The 15,000-nt window shown below is 36.6% G+C and overlaps 1 protein-coding gene across 1 annotated transcript in view; it reads left to right on the top strand.

Moving 5' to 3' along the window:
* The window catches only part of LOC107294560 (calcium-activated potassium channel subunit alpha-1), a 212,616-nt gene that overhangs the window by 144,709 nt on the left and 52,907 nt on the right, over nt 1-15,000 (top strand). Inside the window, exons 20-21 of the mRNA XM_029285645.1 lie at nt 1,029-1,097; nt 10,406-10,417. Of these exons, the coding sequence (XP_029141478.1) occupies nt 1,029-1,097; nt 10,406-10,417 (81 nt within the window). The remainder of the gene's footprint in view (nt 1-1,028; nt 1,098-10,405; nt 10,418-15,000) is intronic.

The raw sequence follows: 15,000 nt of genomic DNA on the forward strand, positions 1-15,000 counted from the left end.
AAATAACAGATATAATTTTATACTTACTTATATCAAGAAAATAACATAATTATTTTATACTTATATCAAGAAAATAACATATAATTTTATACTTACTTATATCAAGAAAATAAGTTATTTTATATCAAGAAAATAACAGATATAGTTATTTTATACTTATATCAAGAAAATAACAGATACAGTTATTTTATACTTATATCAAGAAAATAACAGATACATATTTCATACTTATATCAAGAAAATAACAGATACATATTTTATACATGTCAAGAAAATAACAGATACAGTTATTTTATACTTATATCAAGAAAATAACAGATACATATTTTATACTTATATCAAGAAAATAACAGATACTTATTTTATACTTATATCAAGAAAATAAGAGATACATATTTTATACTATATGAAGAAAACAGATATAGTTATTTTATACTTATATCAAGAAAATAAGAGATATAGTTATTTTATACTTACTTATATCAAGAAAATGAGAGATATAGTTATTTCCTACATATTTCAATGAATTAAACATATAGGTTCTACCTCCAATTTATGTCAGCCCCTTCTCTTCTGATTTAAATAGAGTAATTTATTCCTTTTTGGGGGGAAGATAAGACGATCATGGTTTCCGTAAAGCAAATTATTCATGTATCTCGGTTTTAAAAATCACCATGTTTCTGATGCTTCATAGTTAAAATAGATTTGAAGGCAACCTATGACGTCATTTCTGCTTTGGGAGGAATCTGAACATAAAATGCATATGGGGGAAAGGGCTTCAGAGGTTTATCAAAGCACTATTCCTATGAATAATTGAGATCTTTCCAGCCAGATAAATTTATAGGACTTCTGTTGATATAAGTATTTTGTTGTTACAAAAGGTCAGAGAGACTTTGACGAGGTTGAGGAGTGCAGGCAAAGAGCTAAACTACATTTTAGAAAGGTCTGTATGTAGACAACCTTAAGAACAACAGCACAGTACTCATGATATCAACAAAATAAATAAAATATTCTGCTTTTGTTGGCAGGCTGGTCTTTGCGAAGCTAAAACTCTTAATGATAGCCATAGAATACAAGTCGGTGGAACGGGAAAGCAGGTATGTAACTGTCTAGCAAAACATTTTCATCGTGCATCTTTGATTATTTGGCCTGCTTGAATTTCTTTCTTTCTTTCTTTCTTTCTTTCTTTCTTTCTTTCTTTCTTTCTTTCTTTCTTTCTTTCTTTCTTTCTTTCTTTCTTTCTTTCTTTCTTTTCCTTTCTTTCTTTCTTTCTTTTCCTTTCTTTGTTTCTTGCTATTTGGGTGGGCGTTTATATTTATAAAAGGATTTTATATTCCAGGCACTCTGACATCGTGGTGCCAGCATATACCTAATCAAATTCCAACAAAATTGATGAATTGATGGTTTTAATTGAAATTGCCCTTAAAACAGTCCCCCTGCAATGTAGAACGGAAGTTCTCAATTAAAATTGCACCTAGGCAGAGTTGATGAACGATAACTTAGAATCCCAGTTCAGTTCCTTCTTGGTAATTCTACAACTTATTCATAACCCAGTACAATCTAACCAGGGTAAGTATCTCCAAGGGACGTACATAAATCTATACATAGGACTGATGCAATTTGAGTCGTAGGACAGAGCTTGGCTTGAAAGACCATAGAGTTCTGTCTATCACACCAGGCAAATAGAGAAACGTATCACAAAAAAGTAAACGTGTTCTGCCAGATCATTATTCAAGTTCAACAGAAAATTTTATCTATGGCTTCTTTTGGTCCATTATTACAAGCTTGGAATTATAGAAATCATGTTTAGAAGGCCATTTTAACGTAACTCCATTCCCCATTTTAACAGATACTAATCCAAGATAGTTAGCATTTCTGCTAAAAAAAATAATAATCCCTTTTTCACAGTTCAAGGTGCACAAAGTTTTTCCCCCAGCCTCTCACCTTTAGTTTTTTCTCCTACTTAGAGTAAAATCCTAGTAGAAGATTTCATTACCCAAACTAGGTAACATCAATGCTAGTCATTGGGTAATGAAATATCTGCAAGAAAACCACCAAGCTCAGAGAGCACTAGGGACCCCACAATTCTCCTTCTCCTCCTCCTCCTCCAATACCATCCCTTCTAGCACTGATGATGTTCCCTAGTTGGGTCCTGAAACATCTGCAAGAAAACCACCAAGCTTAGAGAGTACCAAGGACTCCTCATTTTAACCCTGAGCTATAAATGTTCTCCTTTAATGATAAAGGTAACATTTGGCAGCCACATCTGACACACCATCATAGTTATTATCACAGAACTGGTCAAACCTGCTGGATCGACTGATGTGACCGGGAAGCGCTTTGAAAAATTCAAAGAATCAAAGATGAGTAGAAAATGAGAAGAAGCCTTGAAATAGATCCTTGGAATTCAACATCTCAAGCGAAGAGTTTCTCAAATATAACTATGTTATATTTGTTCCCCTGCATACCAAGATATCTTAGCACCAGGATGTAATTTCAGCAGGAATCGGTTCTGTGNACTAGCTCCAGTTTGTAAAATTTATGGATCCCTCCATTCCAGCAACTTAGAAATTTCCCAGAGATTGGAAATTTTGAAGAAAATCTGAAAGACTTCCATGTTTCTAGTTTTTGCTCCCTTTTGGGACCACCTTTTACAGGGATGTTTTTCAAAAGCCACTTTTTCCAGCGTTCGTTGCTTTTGAATTTCATCCTGCCAAAGATTTCTAAAACGGATTTCTAAATTAAGTAGTCATCGCAGTAAGGGTTTGCTGTCATCTGCCAAAGGTTTATGATTGCCCCATTAACAGCCCACATTAACATTTCCCATGGCTACTTATAAAGTCTAGCAGATGTAACGTCACGTAATCTGCTAAGCATAAAATTTGGGATGGCTTCTGTGACATTTTGCATGGTAACTAAATCTTTCCCAGAGGATACTTATCGTCGTGATAACGGCTCTGTGGAGGTTGGAACTCAATCTTAAAACAATTGTTTTACACGGCCCTTTAAAAAATATATATCGTGAGTTGATTACTGTCAATTTTATCTGATGTTAGGCATAATCACAAAGGAGGGAGGTTAATGCATTGTAGTTCTTATCCTCTAACATTAGAACACAGATGTAATCCTCAACTGATGGGGCTTTACTTGTTTGTGCGGACCAGTTGCTGGCATGCCACAGACCAGTACTGGTCCATGGCCTGAGGGTTGGGGACCCCTGCTCTAGGGTCTCCTCCTTGACTAGAAAACCTCCAAGGTCCCTTCCAGCTCTGTTCTCTCTGACTGACTGACTGACTGACTGACTGACTGACTGACTGACTGACTGACTGTCTGTCTGTCTGTCTGTCTGTCTGTCTGTCTGTCTGTCTGTCTGACTGACTGACTGACTGACTGACTGACTGACTGACTGACTGACTGGTTGATTGATTGAAATGGCCTAGGGTCTCCTTGAGCAGGTGGCTGGACTAGAAGACCTGCAAGGTCTCTTCTAGCTCTATTCTGCTGTCTGTCTGTCTGTCTGTCTGACTGGTTGATTGATTGATTGATTGATTGATTGATTGATTGATTGATTGAAATGGCCTAGGATCTTCTGCTTGAGTAGGTTGCTGGACTAGAAGACCTTCAAGGTCTCTTCCACCTCTATTCTGTCTGTCTGTCTGTCTGTCTGATTGGTTGATTGATTGATTGATTGATTGATTGATTGATTGATTGATTGATTGAAATGGTCTAGGGTCTCCTGCTTGAGCAGGGGACTGGACTAGAAGACCTCTAAGTTCCCTTCCAGCTCTATTCTGATCCAGACCTGATTCTGATGTACAGGTAGTCCTTGAATTATGATCAATTGCTTAGAAGCTGTTCAAAGTTACAAGGGGCCCAAAAGGTACCTGGACACCGTTCTGTAGTTCCAGCGGCTGCCCCTTCTCGTGGTCACATCATCTCACTGTTACCCACTTGGCAAACAGCCCAAATCCATGGCCATGTGCAGTGCCCCGTGGTCACATGACTGCAATTTACGATCCTTTTGCAAAAACCCGGTTTTCCTGCAAAAATGTCGCCTGGCATACAACGGGTTCTGCTTAATGACCCCGGCAAAAAAGCTCGTAAAATTGCTTCGATCGTGTGAAAACCGACTTTATGCCCGTCACGACTTAGGACTGTGATTGTCTTACTTGGAGTGGATTAACCAGCAGCAATGAGAATCTCTGAAAAGAGGAATAAATATTTTAGTTGCATGAATATTTTAGGCATGTAGAAAGGGCACAAAAGCTAAAATGCACTTGATTCTGGGAAGGAATTGATCAAGCTCTACAAGCATAGAACATAAGATAATATAACCTTTATTGTCATTTTTTTACTATGAGCATCCTGGCCCATATTAAAAATGAAATTCCGTTGCCTGCTTTCGAAAGAAAATATATATCTACCCATATACATATTGTTCTGTCCCCGTTGGACACACACACCCAAATAGCCAGCCGAGGGTTAAAGAACTTCTCCACACTTCAATCCACAGATAAGAAAACTTGGCAGCAGCTCCGTAGCTGCCTGCCAAGACTTTTACTCAGAGAACAAAAAACAGTACACACAGTTAGAAAATTAAGTCCACAGCAAACTACTTCGCCAGAGATTCAGCTTTGTCCGTCACAGAGTCCAAATGGCCACCACCTCCCTTTTATAGCCTGTGGGGTGTGGTCCAGTGACTCAGCTTAATCTCTGGCACGTCTCCTTTTCTGCTGCACACGCTTGTCGCTCCTACGCTGGCGTGGATCCAGCCACAACGTATCTTCCTCACTATCCGAAACACCTGGCTCCTGGCCAATCTCAGAAACACCTGGCTCCTGGTCAATCTCTTCTCCGTCGGGAGACACCTGAGGCATTGCCAGAGAGGAGGGTCCTGGAGAGAGAGGCCTGGCCATCTCCTCTCCTTCATGTTCGGAGCCTTCTTCCTCCGATAAGATGGGCTCACAGGACGGAGCCACAACACATATACTCATGATACATACATATCTATATATATCTACTACATACGTACATACGTACACACACAAACATAAATATTAATCACTGTCCATTTTGAATACATAGTAGAAAGAGTAAAGATGAGAGTTGACAAGGTTGATGATATATGGTCCAAATCTCTCAAAAGCATTCTCCACCTTTTAGATATTCTGAATTTTGCCTGTCTTTGCTGTTTAACGTTATCTTGTGATCAAAAGTCGACATTTGGCGGCTAGCATGTATTTAGGACGATTGCCATGTGCTAGGGGTCATGTGATGATCATCTTCAACGACCTTCTGACAAGCACAGTCAATGGCAAAGCCAGATTCATTGAACAATGTAACAACTGCAGTGGTTCACTTAACAACTATGTCAGGAAAGGTTGGGAAATGGGGCAAAGCTCATTTAACAGATGTCTTGCTTAGCGACATAAATTTTGAGCTCAATTGTAGTTGTATGTTGAGGACTGACCACTTGTATTCATTAATGTAGGGTTCTTCAAACTTGGCCCTTTTATGACTTGTGGACTTCAAATCCCAGAATTCCTCAGCCAGCCAAGTCCACAAGTCATAAAAGGGCCAAGTTTGAAGACCCCTGCATTAATGGATCAAGAGAAGTCCAAAAATCATAAGGCAAGACACTGAAAATAACAGACATAGTTATTTTATACTTATAGCAAGAAAATAACAGACATGGTTATTTTATACTTACTTATATCAAGAAAATAACATAGTTATTTTATGCTTACTTATATCAAGAAAATAACAGATATAGTTATTTTATACTTATATCAAGAAAATAACAGATATAGTTATTTTATATCAAGAAAATAACAGATATGGTTATTTTATACTTATATCAAGAAAATAACAGATATAATTTTATACTTACTTATATCAAGAAAATAATATAGTTATTTTATACTTATATCAAGAAAATAACAGATATAGTTATTTTATATCAAGAAAATAACAGATATGGTTATTTTATACTTATATCAAGAAAATAACAGATATGGTTATTTTATACTTATATCAAGAAAATAACAGATATAATTTTATACTTACTTATATCAAGAAAATAACATAATTATTTTATACTTATATCAAGAAAATAACAGATATGGTTATTTTATACTTATATCAAGAAAATAGCATGGCTATTTTATACTTATATCAAGAAAATAACAGATATAATTTTATACTTACTTATATCAAGAAAATAACAGTTATTTTATATCAAGAAAATAACAGATATGGTTAGTTTATACTTATTTCAAGAAAATAACAGATATGGTTATTTTATACTTATTTCAAGAAAATAACAGATACATATTTTATACTTATATCAAGAAAATAACAGATACTTATTTTATACTTATATCAAGAAAATAAGAGATACATATTTTATACTATATGAAGAAAACAGATATAGTTATTTTATACTTATATCAAGAAAATAAGAGATATAGTTATTTTATACTTACTTATATCAAGAAAATGAGAGATATAGTTATTTCCTACATATTTCAATGAATTAAACATATAGGTTCTACCTCCAATTTATGTCAGCCCCTTCTCTTCTGATTTAAATAGAGTAATTTATTCCTTTTTGGGGGGAAGATAAGACGATCATGGTTTCCGTAAAGCAAATTATTCATGTATCTCTGTGTTAAAAATCACCATGTTTCTGATGCTTCATAGTTAAAATAGATTTGAAGGCAACCTATGACGTCATTTCTGCTTTGGGAGGAATCTGAACATAAAATGCATATGGGGGAAAGAGCTTCAGAGGGTTATCAAAGCACCATTCCTATGAATAATTGAGATCTTTCCAGCTAGATAAATATAGAGAACTTCTGTTGATATAAGTATTTTGTTGTTACAAAGGGTCAGAGAGACTTTGACGAGGTTGAGGAGTGCAGGCAAAGAGCTAAGCTACATTTTAGAATGGTCTGCATGTAGACAACCTTAAGAACAACAGCAAAGTACTCATGATATCAACAAAATAAATAAAATATTCTGCTTTTGTTGGCAGGCTGGTCTTTGCGAAGCTAAAACTCTTAATGATAGCCATAGAATACAAGTCGGTGGAACGGGAAAGCAGGTATGTAACTGTCTAGCAAAACATTTTCATCGTGCACCTTTGATTATTTGGCCTGCTTGAATTTCTTTCTTTCTTTCTTTCTTTCTTTCTTTCTTTCTTTCTTTCTTTCTTTCTTTCTTTCTTTCTTTCTTTCTTTCTTTCTTTCTTTCTTTCGTTCCTTCTTTTCCTTTCTTTGTTTCTTGCTTATTTGGGTGGGCGTTTATATTTATAAAAGGATTTTATATTCCAGGCACTCTGACATCGTGGTGCCAGCATATACCTAATCAAATTCCAACAAAATTGATGAATTGATGGTTTTAATTGAAATTGCCCTTAAAACAGTCCCCCTGCAATGTAGAACGGAAGTTCTCAATTAAAATTGCACCTAGGCAGAGTTGATGAACGATAACTTAGAATCCCAGTTCAGTTCCTTCTTGGTAATTCTACAACTTATTCATAACCCAGTACAGTCTAACCAGGGTAAGTATCTCCAAGGGACGTACATAAATCTATACATAGGACTGATGCAATTTGAGTCGTAGGACAGAGCTTGGCTTGAAAGACCATAGAGTTCTGTCTATCACACCAGGCAAATAGAGAAACGTATCACAAAAAAGTAAACGTGTTCTGCCAGATCATTATTCAAGTTCAACAGAAAATTTTATCTATGGCTTCTTTTGGTCCATTATTACAAGCTTGGAATTATAGAAATCATGTTTAGAAGACCATTTTAACGTAACTCCATTCCCCATTTTAACAGATACTAATCCAAGATAGTTAGCATTTCTGCTAAAAAAAATAATAATCCCTTTTTCACAGTTCAAGGTGCACAAAGTTTTTCCCCCAGCCTCTCACCTTTAGTTTTTTCTCCTACTTAGAGTAAAATCCTAGTAGAAGATTTCATTACCCAAACTAGGTAACATCAATGCTAGTCATTGGGTAATGAAATATCTGCAAGAAAACCACCAAGCTCAGAGAGCACCAGGGACCCCACAATTCTCCTTCTCCTCCTCCTCCAATACCATCCCTTCTAGCACTGATGATGTTCCCTAGTTGGGTCCTGAAACATCTGCAAGAAAACCACCAAGCTTAGAGAGCACCAAGGACTCCTCATTTTAACCCTGAGCTATAAATGTTCTCCTTTAATGATAAAGGTAACATTTGGCAGCCACATCTGACATACCATCATAGTTATTATCACTTAACTGGTCAAACCTGCTGGATCTACTGATGTGACCGGGAAGCGCTTTGAAAAATTCAAAGAATCAAAGATGAGTAGAAAATGAGAAGAAGCCTTGAAATAGATCCTTGGAATTCAACATCTCAAGCGAAGAGTTTCTCAAATATAACTATGTTATATTTGTTCCCCTGCATACCAAGATATCTTAGCACCAGGATGTAATTTCAGCAGGAATCGGTTCTGTGACACCTATCATTTGCCCTTGAAATTTTTAAAAAAACAACGTTCTCTTTCCACGTTATTGATTGGTTTTGCCCCCCTGTCAGTTTTTTTTATTTCCTTCTTCTTCATCGCTTTGTGAGGTGTGCGCTTTACGTAAAACCCAGATTCAAATTTTCTAGTTATGTCAAAGTTTGGGGCAACCGTAACGCCGTTTTGTCATTTGCATCCCTTGTAAGAAACAATATGCAAAAGTGAAACAAAACAAAATATGTTGGTTTTATGTTATCCAATATTAATTTATTTGAGAGACGTCCCATTTCCAAGAAGCACGAGCGCCAGCCTTTTCACCATTTCATTCAGGAATGCCTTGAAAATAAATGCTGGCACTCCGCAGCTCCCTTGAAACAATCTAAATGAAAAAGCAAAACCTGATTTTGACCCAGCCTGCTCCTTACTAAAATGGATAACAAACACAGATGAAATATTAACAACAATTGCTTGCCCAAGCTTTCATTGGTACTTACATTCATGAATTCCACGTCGGTTCCTCTGCCGTAATTTCTTTTGTTGCAAATGACTAACGTGTATAACAGCCGCCATTTCCCTTTCAGAAGTACTGGACAATCTATTTCCCCTTTAATTGAATGGACCCCCTTGGTGGCCTTCAAAAGGACTTGGAGATTACATATTAGATTAGCCCAGGAGTCTTCAAACTTGGCCCTTTTATGACTTGTGGGCTTCGACTCCCAGAATTCCTCAGCCAGGCACGCGTGCCTGGCTGAGGAATTATGGGAGTCGAAGTCCACAAGTCATAAAAGGGCCAAGTTTGAAGACCCCTGGATTAGCCTCTTCTAGATTAAGGAATAATCCAGGGAATTTAGACATATAAGGCTTGAAAGAGTGATTTGCGTGCGGAATTTTCTTTTAAATGCAGATAAGCAGAACCAAGGCCATCAATGACTGACTCTTTAGTCATATCAACACTTCTATTCAGTAGTAGCTACACAGAGTTTAAGATGGTCTGCTAAAAGTTCCGCTCAAACCTTAAATCATGTTTCTGACATGTGGAAAATCATAGCCCATAGCAACGTGCTCGCGTTGTTGACTGAAGCTTTGGGGAGGATGCGTGGCCCGTTGTCCCCACACAAAATGTGTGTATTGTGAAAACAAGCAGCGAAATTGGTCCTTCTTCCAATTCCTAGCTGGATGACGGATCTGAGAAGCAAGGTATCCCGCTGAAATCCCTTTGCATTTGTGTTTGTTTTTTTTCTCACTACGACTTTGGTGAAACGGGATTTCTAAGCGTCATGGAATATTTGGCCGTTTGGATCGAATAAGGATACCTTGCTGAATTTTTTCTTTTTTTTTTAAGAAATATAGTCCGTAGGCCTTTGATGTTCCTTGAATTTTCAAGGAAAAGTTAAAAAAAAACAACTGAAATATCCCTGTAGTCTTTGAGAAAATTTCTAAAATAACGGTGAAATTCCACACGAGCCCGTTAAAAAGCCATGATCTCTCTCTCTCTCTCTTTTTTTTGTCAAATTCTAATTTGGTGGTGGCTTTATTTATTTATTTGCCAGCTCTTATAAAAAAAAAGTGGAACATAAAAATAATAATAATAATAATAAAAAATAACATTCTTCTCTCACATCCTCTCCCCCATGTTTATCCCTCTGTTGGACGTTTCTCCTTGTCTCTCTCCATTTTATTTGTCCTCATTTGTAACACAACTTCCTTTTTTTAAAAAAAATAATTTTTTAAAAAAGGAAGGAGAATAGCTTTGGAGAATTTCAAAATAAAAGTGTTGTGGGGTTATTAACTTATTTATTTATTTCATCTCGGCCTCTCTTTTTTTTGGCATCCGTTCATTTCTTCTCCAAGTGTTTGATTTGCAATTTTTTTTTTCTTGTCGTTTGCAGAAGCCGAAAACGGTATGCTCTCTTCGTTACCTTTCCTTCCAACCTCAGTCCTACCTCCAATCCTTCTAACTTCAGGACTAATTCCTTACCAAGAATACAGGAAGATAACACCTTTGTCTATCTTTCACATTTATATATATATATATATATATATAATATATAATATATATACATATTTTATATTATATTATATATATATTGAGCCCCAAAGTTTCAAAGAGGAGAGAACATTTGATAGCAACAGTTGGTTTCTTCATTGTTTTTTTTTTTGGTGTGTGTGTGTGTCTTCTGCACTAACTTCTTTGCAGGAATAACGCCCCGTATAAATTAAATTTAGTCCCGTCACCTTAGGATAAATGATTAAGCTGATAGGAAAAATTATCTCAGATTTCATTCAATAGGAAAATTGTCTCTCCTGTCCAGTACTCCTCTTCCCCTGTTTTATGTACTTGTGTTTTGTTGCAACAGTGTCTGCTTCGTGTCTATTAACTTTTGCTACGTGTTGCTTTTACGTTCGCCCCCCTCCCTTGTTCAAATTCCCGCATCAAGCGTTCTTCCAGAGTTTCTGTTCCATGCCGTGCTTCGTACCATCTCTTCCGCTAAATGCTTTTTCAGGTTTCTTTGTTTGTTTGTTTTGTTTTGTTTGTTTCGCTTTCAGTTTTGAACCTAACACTGAATCAGAATAACTGAAATATCACCCCACCTGGAAGCTACTACAGTTCTAACGATGGCCCTTTGTATAGCTTTTTTTGTAGAAAAACTGGAATATTTGACTGGGTTGACCTTTGTGCCGGTCTGTTTTGCGTTCATCGTGCTGATATTCAGTACTGAACGTGAACCAACCTTCCATGCAGTTGTTGTGTCTTGAAAAACAACAAGGCATGGCTCCACCAAATCCCTTTTGATTTCTCTTTAATTTCATTCATCTGAAGGCCTCCAACTTCACCCTGGCATTGCTTCCTTCTTAACCGCTCCTGATGAGCCTTTTTTGAACGGCATACCCTGAATCGGTTATTTTCTTTCTCCCGTTCCTGCTTCTGTCTTCTCATTCTGTGTAGTCTGTGACCTTCTTTCTGTTTTGTTCTTCTATCCTGTGGATTTGGAGTAGATTTGTGAACAAGAGACCTGGCTTCCTGACAGTTTGGCATTATTCATATGATCCAACTGCAGAGAAGTTACTGCAACACTTGGCATCTTCCAAGGATCTGCAGATGTTGCACCTCTTAAATGGCTTCTTGTTTACCAGTAATTTTGAACCTCGTGGTAAAGGCATGCCTAGCTGTGTGGAGAAAAAAAAAAGTGTGTGATTGAAAAGTGTTCTGCCTTGCTCCCAGTGTAGAATGACACAAATCTCACTTAAGTTAGAGCATCGGTTGCTCGTTCGTGGGCACCCTTCAGCTTCGGAAGATGTTGGATTTGATCCGCTTTGACAGAAAGCAAATTTGGACATCGTAAAAGACAGCTTCTAAATCTTTTAGCCGTCCCCATTTATGACGAAAGACTTAATTCTCTGGGAGCAACACTTAGAACGGCTTGTTGTAGTGAGCAGTAGTGCTCTGTAGCTTTACAACGTGTTTTGTCCTTTGCCTTCTCGTTGGTGTCTACGGTGATTTATTTTCCTCTTTTTTGTAAACCTGTATTAACATTAGCTGGAAAAATCCTGGAGAGGGCTAGCAGAGAGATTCTTTGCTCCCCAAAACCGATACTTGTGCATGTCTCTATACGATTCACGAATATGGTCTCCAGAAACTCATAAAGGAAAAAAAAAGTAATTTTTTTTTCTGTCATTCATAAATACTTCAATGAGTAAAGTTCATTTTAAGGAGATCTTAGTGGACTGTTTGCCATAACCCGTGGACCAATCTTCAAGAAAACTTTGCCTGCAATCAGGAATGTCCCAACTCTCTTAAACTAAATACAGCACTGCATCGTGGTGGTGAAAAAATATATTTTATTGTGATCTTAATTGCACGGGGAATGGTACAGCACATCTACCATAGCATGAAAGTTATTACTATGGCTTTTTTTTTTGTCACTCATCCCATTGAAAAGCATTAATATTCTACCTATATCTGAGTTCAGAATATTGTAGATGTTTGAGTATGCTTTCAGTGCTGACGCATACAAATTTGGACTTATTCGCTGATGCAACAATATACATTTTAATATATATGTTCTCATTTTTTTCCTTGAGAAATATTAGAGCAGTTGATGTGCCATTAGCTTCCCTAGTATTCAAGACCTAAAACAAAATATTGGCATTTTATTTGCAAGAAGGATCTCTTAACTATCAGAAGGAGATTGAAGGTTAAACTGCATGTTGCGTTAAGCATGTAACCTACTGTTCTTTTTGGCTCCAAAGAAAGTTGAGAGAGAATTATTGTAGGCTGAGAATTTTTCTTTTTTAAAGCTTAATTTTATCCATCCCCAGTCATTTTTTAAAAAAATTCTATCTCCTTCGTGGGTGTTAGGAATAAAGGATAAAAAAATGTCCAGGCAGCAAACAACATAAGTAAAATGCTGAGAAGTAGTGCCAGCTTTGAGTGTAAGGGAAGGCTGGTCAGAATGAGGGAAGCAGATTTATACCACTCCAATACAAAACTTAATTTTTTCTATACATGTTGCAACATTGCACCCAAATGGAGAGAGACCCTTGCAGAATGATGTTGTGACACTGTTTTGGTCAAAATGATGCAAGCAAGGAGATCCCATCCCCTGTGTTTATGAAGGTTGCAATCTAGGGATCCTACTTCAGAAGTAAGGAATCCCTGTGGATTTTACTCTGACTACATAGGGCAGCAGTTCCCAACCTTTTCTATACCCCTCGCCCCTAGAACGCTTCTGATATATTCTCACATCCCTTACAAAAAATTATGCATATACACTATAGTTTTGAAACTTCCAGACCCAAGTTTTCGCACCCCCTGAAATGTTGTCTGGCACCCCCAGTTGGGAACCCCTGACATAGGGGATGGTGCTCATCTCTGTTTCAAGACCATTGTATACTGTTACCTTCCCACTAAAGTGGTACCTATTTATCTACTCACGTTTACATGTTTTCGAACTGCTAGGTTAGCAGGAGATGAGGGGAGGATGGGAGCTCATCCTCTCACATGGCATGGTTCTTGAACCTGGCTGTTTGCTTTCCAGCCTAAAAACCCAGCATCTTAATGGCCCATCAAACATAAGAGTCGGTGGTATATTCTGTGCTTAATGTAACATGTAGTTTGACCCATAGAACTGGAAGCTTTATTTTCACGTACGGAGCAACGGTTGAACAGTTTGACCCACATTTCAAATTTGTCTTAAGATTGAGCTAAGGCAAGGTACAGTTCTACTGAAATTTTACGCTTTCCTAGCAGGAAATAATATCCACTGCCTTATTAAATATGTCCCCTTGTCCTAAATCAGTGTTCCATAACCTCAGATATTTTAAAATGTGTGGATTTCAAGCTGCCAGAATTCCCCACTGGTCTAAATGGAAGTTAAATAACGAATGAATATTCACAGGACCGTTTTAGATCAGTTTCTTTACAATGATGTGGACTTTTCTGCCATATAGTTCACTCTGTCTTTCATTTATCCTACAATGAGAGCCACATTAAGTTGGCAGATAGAAGATTGTCAGCTGAAGTTTAACTTTCTGTCCAATCGCAGTAGGACTATTGTTAATTCTGATCCTACTGAAGTTCATTTGAATTAATATTTAACACAAAACAATTGAAAATATTACTTCAGGCTGGAAGGAAAAGAAATGCGAATTTTGCTTGCTGTTTAATTACATGCAGCTTTTACTATTTTAATATGATGTTAATTTGGCAATGATTTTAACAATAGCCACCAATGCTCCATATAGAAATAAACCAAATATATATGTATATTAAAACATGGATTCATAATCAACATAAATTCATTATTCATGATAAACAGGCAAAATAAAACTGAAATGTGGATTGCATTGTATATTAAAAGTCACATTACAATGGAAGAATACTGAATAATAAGAATAGATAGAGGAACTATAAAGCTTTTAGTTTTTCCCCATCGAGAACAAATAACTAAAAAAACCACCCTTTACTTTGGAACAACGGTAGAGATATGTTTATGTGAAAGTCTGATTTTTCTCACTGTCCCCAGACTTGAGAAAATGAATAATTAAATGATGAGAACTCAGGAATAAAAATCAGGGATAGAAATGCCAATCTGATAATTGTGTGATATGATATCTGAAATGTTCAGTACGGTTTAGCAATTGTATGGAACATACAATATTTCCTTCATTCAAGGTTAGATTTTGCTATTTGGGGTCCAGCCAAAATGTCGACACTTCCACCCTGCGTATGACTTGCTAATCTCCCTGAATTCCCCATATTCTTTTATGCAAATATATGCTAATAATTATTAAGCTCAGGATCGTCCTTTGGATCTTTGGCTTATCTCCTAAAACAAATTAAAAATTAAAAAGCAAAACATTTTGCTACATTTCAAAAAAAAAGCTAAAGAGAGAACTTTCATATTTGAAAATAAATTTCAGGTTAAATTCAATGGCAACTGGAGTTTAGCTGCTTCATAGACAGAGAAAAAATCCACCTCTT

The sequence above is a fragment of the Protobothrops mucrosquamatus genome, unplaced genomic scaffold (genome assembly GCF_001527695.2).
Source record: "Protobothrops mucrosquamatus isolate PMUCROS unplaced genomic scaffold, P.Mucros_1.0 scaffold1990, whole genome shotgun sequence".
Taxonomy (NCBI): Eukaryota; Metazoa; Chordata; class Lepidosauria; order Squamata; family Viperidae; genus Protobothrops; species Protobothrops mucrosquamatus.